This window comes from Pistacia vera, unplaced genomic scaffold, assembly GCF_008641045.1.
Source record: "Pistacia vera cultivar Batoury unplaced genomic scaffold, PisVer_v2 Contig231, whole genome shotgun sequence".
Classification (NCBI taxonomy): domain Eukaryota; kingdom Viridiplantae; phylum Streptophyta; class Magnoliopsida; order Sapindales; family Anacardiaceae; genus Pistacia; species Pistacia vera.
The window spans coordinates 1-6,335 of record NW_022196037.1 but is presented as its reverse complement, the minus strand read 5'-3'; the positions used below and the strand labels follow the sequence as shown (position 1 = coordinate 6,335).

The 6,335-nt window shown below is 36.1% G+C and overlaps 2 protein-coding genes across 2 annotated transcripts; both read right to left on the bottom strand.

Annotated features, from left to right (window-relative positions):
- Nucleotides 1-1,315: 1,315 nt before the first annotated feature.
- On the bottom strand, nt 1,316-2,456 carry LOC116131336 (expansin-A10-like). The gene is made up of 3 exons (XM_031416999.1): nt 2,155-2,456; nt 1,760-2,069; nt 1,316-1,647 (listed from the first exon to the last, which is right to left on the bottom strand). The coding sequence occupies exons 1-3, from the start codon at nt 2,279-2,281 to the stop codon at nt 1,344-1,346; spliced, it is 741 nt and encodes a 246-aa protein (XP_031272859.1). The 5' UTR covers nt 2,282-2,456; the 3' UTR covers nt 1,316-1,343.
- Nucleotides 2,457-5,279: 2,823 nt separating this feature from the next.
- Nucleotides 5,280-6,109, bottom strand: LOC116131335. Its single transcript, XM_031416998.1, has one exon. It carries the CDS (start codon nt 6,056-6,058, stop codon nt 5,282-5,284), a length of 777 nt encoding a protein of 258 aa, XP_031272858.1. The 5' UTR covers nt 6,059-6,109; the 3' UTR covers nt 5,280-5,281.
- Nucleotides 6,110-6,335: the final 226 nt, after the last annotated feature.

Sequence of the window (6,335 nt, the reverse complement as noted above, 5' to 3'; positions counted from 1 at the left end):
ATTCCGGTTCTACCTCCCGGTTCCGGTTCTACCCGCTACCCGTGCTCACCCCTAGTACTTAATGTTAAATATTTGGTTGGATACTTGGATTCATCTTCTAAGTATAAAAGGGTGTGTTTATTTGTGAATTTTTTGAATTGGTTTTATGTATTTTAAAATATTGAAATTGATTGGAAAAATAAATAATATGTTCGGTACATTTGTCTGAAAATAATAACTTTTTTAAAATAAACTATCAATTAAAAACATTTATTTATATATATATGAAAGTGGAGTTTAATTTGATCTAATTAAAGAGCTGAAACAAAATATGATATTAATTAAATGAGTAAATCATATTTTAGAGAAAAAAAAGTTTTAAGGAGTGAGAAAGGAAGAGAAATAGTAAATTTGATTTTGTTTTTATCTTATTATTTAAAAGGGTAAAACCAACTAACAACTTGACATAAATTACAAAGGCATAAAAACAAAAAACTAGAAAATAAATGCATCGACAAAGACCAAAAGTTTTTTTAACGAATATATAAAAAAATAAAATGTAGTAATTTATATAATGTACAAATGTCATATAATAATTACATATGCGAAAAAACTTTATTAGTTTGACACATATGGTATATATATTACATGATTAGGCATTGTGTGTGGGATAAAGCAATGGGCTTTCAAATTCGAGATTAGATCTCAAGTTGGGTATTGAAGATTCTGTGCAATTAATCAAGACTCCAGTGCTTGTTTGTTCAAACTTACATTTACCAAGACATTGGTATTTGGTATCATAACACCACTATGCTCAGTTATAGCTCCCGTTTTCCTTATTTTACACCAATATGATAATGCCAAATGGGTTGGCATCAGTCAAAAGCTTCAATGCAACCCAATTGATGAAAAGTGCTTCCAGGTGCTTGTTTCTGGGGAAAAGAGTAAAACTGAAACTCATTAACCACACTCCCAAGTATTATTTATTTCCTATAGATATTACAAGGACACAAAGCATCAGATAACAAAACCAACTGAGCTTAAGCGGGTGAAATGCCTTTTTCACCTCTGCCAAAATGTGTATCACACACACCACAAATACATCAGAAAAAACAAACCTATTGGTTACTTAGTTTGAAGCCTTCTACTGTTTGTAGATTCCCTCAGTTTACAGAAAAGAAGCCTAACTAAAAGCTTGCAGTCAGGCAAAAATCCCACATGGGGGGCTATTTCTAAAACACCCCACCATGACACACTCTTATATACTTAGATATGTAATTAGAGAAGAAGACAATGTTGCTGAAGTTAGAGGTTGCCAACTCAATTTCCAAGTGTGATTATGGTCAGATTTTGTGTTGGGAAAGTTAGAACTGGCCTCCACTGTAGGTTTGGCCAAAGTTCCAGTTGGATGGAGCCGCGCTGTTGGAGATGACAGTGCGTCCATCGCTGGTTGTGACCTTGAAAGAGAGGGCTTGACCATTGAGGTAGGAGTTGCTTTGCCAGTTCTGACCCCAGTTCCTGGACATGGATTGCCACCCAGTTTTTGAACCTTTTATCTCCACAGCAACCACGTCGCCTGCGCCGCCTACATTGGTTATGAGCACAAGATTGAAGTAGGAGTGTCCATTGATTGTGAATCTGATTCCTCCAGCCTTCTTGCAAGCAACCCTGCAACACAACATCACCAAAAGAAAAACAGATTTAATGATTTTCCTCCATAAATTGAGACGTTAGGCAAGTAAAGTAAAAAATTGTTTGATAAAATGGTGTATGTGCTTACCTCCTGTACTGAACTGGGACTATTCCGGCTTTGTACTGAGCGATGTGTTGGAAGACGGGCTGCGAAAGATCAAAGTGTTGAAGGGGAGGATTGCACCAGCCTCCGTTGTTATTAGGGAGAGCAAGGTTTGGGGGGCAGAAGTTGGTTGCAGTGACAATAATGGATCCTGATAAGCACCATTTAGTGTTTACACATTTAATCTCATAGCAAGATCCGCACCTCAACCCACTGTTGAATAAAGCAGTACTTAGTGCAGCTGTGTTTGTCCCATAGCCCTGGCTGTAAAGATTTCCATACCCACAAGCTCCACCTGCATAACCAAACAATTTAGAGCATGCAACAAACATGCCTAAACAATGAAAGAAGAAAAAGTAAAAAAAATGTAGCAAACAAACCCATTGTGCCGGAGGCATCGCCGCCTCCATAGAAGGTAGCATGAGCATTTATCCACCCACTTCCAGAGCCCTCAACTGCTTTTAGTGTTGTGAGCAAAGCTACTATGACATATCCAACAACTTCCATTTCTTAACCAAAGAGAAATTGAGAAATTAGAAGAGAATGTGCCCAGCTAAAACAAGTAAAGAGAGAAGAGGGAGAATATGAGAAGGAAGTCAGGGGATTCAAGTGTATATATAGATGAGGAAGCAAGGGAAGTGAGAGGTTATATAAATAAAATATTGTATGGCTAAAATAATAGAAAACAGAAACTTTTAAAGCGGTATCTGCAACTAACTAAAACTGAAACCGTTAAAAATAACCAACCACAGAGTTAAGAAACTCCCCACTTCCACTTCTTAAAAAAATATCCATTTGCCTAGTAGTGCAGTCAAGTGGACTTTTGACCTCCATTTTCAATACCAAGATACCTTGGGAATGCGCATAAATGGTGGTCAAGTGGAGCTGAAACTTTTATGAGGAAATGTGTGATGTTCTCTTAGTGACACTGAAAATGGTACTGGCTGTAATTCAAGAAAGTTATGCAGATTGTTCATTATTCTAAGCCACTGCAAAACAAAATCAGTTAAATTTGCATAGCTTTCCTTATCACATTATATTCCTCATTAATTTATTCTTGTCGTCTCATGCTATAAGATTCGCTTCTCGCGGTAGTTAATCGTTGAAAAGATTAACAGAACATAATGAACTTTTATATCAGCAGTCCAAAGACAAGAGGAAGTGGACACCACTAATTGGCATTGGTAGATGGACAAATCTTTATTCTTACAGTTATAATATTCCATCCAAGAGGAAAAGATTGAAATTCTGAGCATTTCTTGCATCATACTTTAGCAATTAGCTAGCAAACTAAACTGATGTCCTCTGCTTTTTGTAGCCATACTAATAAAAGAATCTCCGTAGTCAATAGTTTTATCTTTAATTAGCTGCCTTATATTAATTATTTGATAATATAAAAAAAAAAAAAAAAAAAAAGGCACATGGGTGTGGAGGGTACTTCATTTTGACTCATCATCGTGCAGCTTAATATTCTAGGAAGCTGTAAAAAATATGCTTTGGCCATTCCTGTTGGGAATCCACCTCTTACTTTTGACACCAATACCGAGAAGAATCTCATATCATTTTATATATTATATTATATTATATAGTTTTATCAAAGTTAAGAAGATTAATTAGTAGTGAATTTGACTACCTCAAATTCAGGATCTTATGGATTAAATCAAAGTGGTGTGCATGTGGCAAACCGGCCACCTTATAATAATCATCTTTCCTTTTTTATCCCTTTTGCTTTCTTCTTCTTCTTCTTAGAAAATGTTTAACTTTTCCTTCTCTTTATTAAACACTCTTAGCTGTAACCATCTGTAAATTCTCAAAAAAATGTGTAAAAAATTGTATAACTTTACAGATATGCATCAGCATGAAGGAAGAAGATGGCATTATGCATATAATATTAATAAAACCTTATCCTAAAGAATGACTTCTCTTGGTAAATAACTTGATGGGCATGCATAACTTTTTCTGAAATGAACCCTTTAACAAACAAGTATGATTATATGATTACAGGGCTGCAAAATCTTTTAAAAAGAACCCCACTTGGAATATTTGATATTTCTTTCTTTCTTCAACTGCCATATCTTCTACGCAATGTAAGGCTGCAGCCTGTAGTTTCAGCTTTTTCTTCACCATATTTTAATGCTAATTTGGTCTGCAGCAAGAGTGAAGGCTAAGCTATCTATCACAGTACTACACTTTTGTACTGTCGAGTTAAACCTCATTGTTCAATAAAACTAATCACATAATCTGCAAGCAACCGGTCGCGCTTCGCCTGCTATACTCATGTGGACTGATCTTACGAAGTCAATTGGTGAGGTTTTTTAATGTTAAGTAGCAAGTAATTAAAGATTGAAGACAACCCCACTTCGCCATTGCCACAAATCCCTCCGGCCATTTCGGATTAGTTTTAAAAACTGAGGAAATAATGCTTATGATGCAACTTGTCATTCATTATGGTTTTCACATGATATATGAACATATTTTAACAATTTAACGAGGAAATGCACTTCTTTATTCTGATTTTTCAAGGCATTGGAAGGGCAATGTGATGCATCAGAGAGAGAATAAATATGAAGTTGAGCCTGCATAAGCCAACTGGCCATTCATAAATATACCTGACAAGTCCAAAATTACACAATAGCTTTGTTGACTGCATATAATGAATGAAAAGACTTAAAGATAATAGCCTCATAAACAAACCTATTATGGAACAAACATGAAGAATAAAGGTTTCAAGCTAATTTTAACTCATGCCGCCTTAAAAGGCTTAGAATAAGTTAAAAAGAATGCTACTGATTCAAGCAAATTAAGAGACTTTCTCCATAATAAAGTTAATTACGAAAAAAATCTCTCGATGTTGGGATTGAATCGCGCTGAAATCAAAATTGTCGCTTTGGGATAACAAATATCAGATACATATTTGAATATGATAGTATTTCTCATATGGGGATATGTAAAAATTATTTATGCATCCTTGTTTATTGTCATCAAGAGTAAATAATTGAATTACATTAATCCTCTTAAATTGTAGTGATCAAGTGTTATCAGGATTCAACTGCCATTGTTCAATTAATGCTTTAGACATAGCCAACTTAATTAGCAAGCTAAAAGTTCATTGCATTAGCTGGCTGCATATATGACTCTTTCAAAGTTAGTTAAATATTTGCATACAAATGCAGCTATCTTCTTTTGCACTCCTTCACCACCATTAAATATAGTAAAATATCTACCATTGTTCTGTATTAAGATATTATTAACTTTGTTTCAAAGTCCAACCAATCATATGGGAATTTTTTGTGCTCATTCATTCCTTTGTTATCTTTGATAGTTAAATAAGTTATAAAATACAAATGCTCGTGACCTTTGTTAGAGTCACCAAAATATGTGTTGTAATGTGACTTCTATTTCAAGAGTAATGCAAATTAAGTAAAACTAACATATATGCAATTGCAGCATCAAGTAATTGTAAATTTAAGGCAGATATATATATATATATATATATGATGCGAAAATCTAAAGAAAACGCCTCGGTGGCCAACCGCCTCCAGGATTTTCCGGCTTCACAACTCTGTACCCAGCTGCAGCCTTTGAACATGAAGCCATCCTCCCATGATGATTCATGGCAATTCTTCTCTCCATTTCATGTCTTTCAGCCCTCCTTCTCAGATTTTGCCTCCTTATAATACAGCTTACTTCTTTACCCTCTTTGCTATTTGTTGGCACGGGCATCGCGTCGAGCCCCATCAGCTTTGCCACCACTCCAGGTTTGCACCAAATTACACTTTCTCCTGCCACAGTTGCAGGCAAAAACAGTTTACTTTTCTCTGATTTAACACCATTTGAGCCATAAAATAACCTTTCTCTCAGTCCCTGGTCACAGCATACTGATTTCCTTCCCTTTTCGAGGCCATTAAAGTTTCGAAATGAAGACCTGTACATTGCATCCTTTCCATCTAAAGAAAATCGCGGATACTGATTCAATGCATTCCTGGCAGATCGTAGAATATCAGAATTGTTAACACATGACATTCTACCGCGAAGCTTGGATTCTTTCGCTAGTTCCTCTTCCAACTGTAGCTGGAGAATCATCTCCTCCAAGGTAGGCGATCGTTGAGATGGAAGGGGAGAAGTAGCATTCAGCTCAAGAGACGGTGTGAGGACGCAAGAGGACTCGGGGAGGTGTTGGTTGAGAGTAGAGGTCGAGGCGTCGCCATTGCAAGAGTTTCTGAAGCCTTTCTTCATCTTGGCAGCAAGAGAGTTCTTGAAGAGGAAGAATGAGAGGTCTTTCATGGGTTGATGAGTGCATATGCATGGAAGATAGAGGTGTAAATGTAAATGTAACCGAACATTATCATGAACCGTGAGTGAAGTGAATGGGAGCTAGCGGTGGTTGATTTTTTTATTGTTTCGGTAGAATTATGAATTGATGGCCTTAATAGCATTCACAGGACAAGAGTGAGCATGCTCACCTGCAATAGTGAAAGAGTTGTATCAAGATTAATGCAAACCACCCACATGATTACATTTATTTATCGATTGGGTTACATGCAGAAGTACTTCAATTGAG

Excerpts from the sequence above, each read along its gene's own strand:
- LOC116131336 (XM_031416999.1), bottom strand. The coding sequence starts at position 2,281 with ATGGAAGTTGTTGGATATGTCATAGTAGCTTTGCTCACAACACTAAAA. Across the intron at positions 2,070-2,154 it reads CGATGCCTCCGGCACAATGG|GTGGAGCTTGTGGGTATGGA; the intron begins GTTTGTTTGCTA and ends TTGGTTATGCAG. Across the intron at positions 1,648-1,759 it reads GTCCCAGTTCAGTACAGGAG|GGTTGCTTGCAAGAAGGCTG; the intron begins GTAAGCACATAC and ends GTTGTGTTGCAG.
- LOC116131335 (XM_031416998.1), bottom strand. The coding sequence starts at position 6,058 with ATGAAAGACCTCTCATTCTTCCTCTTCAAGAACTCTCTTGCTGCCAAG.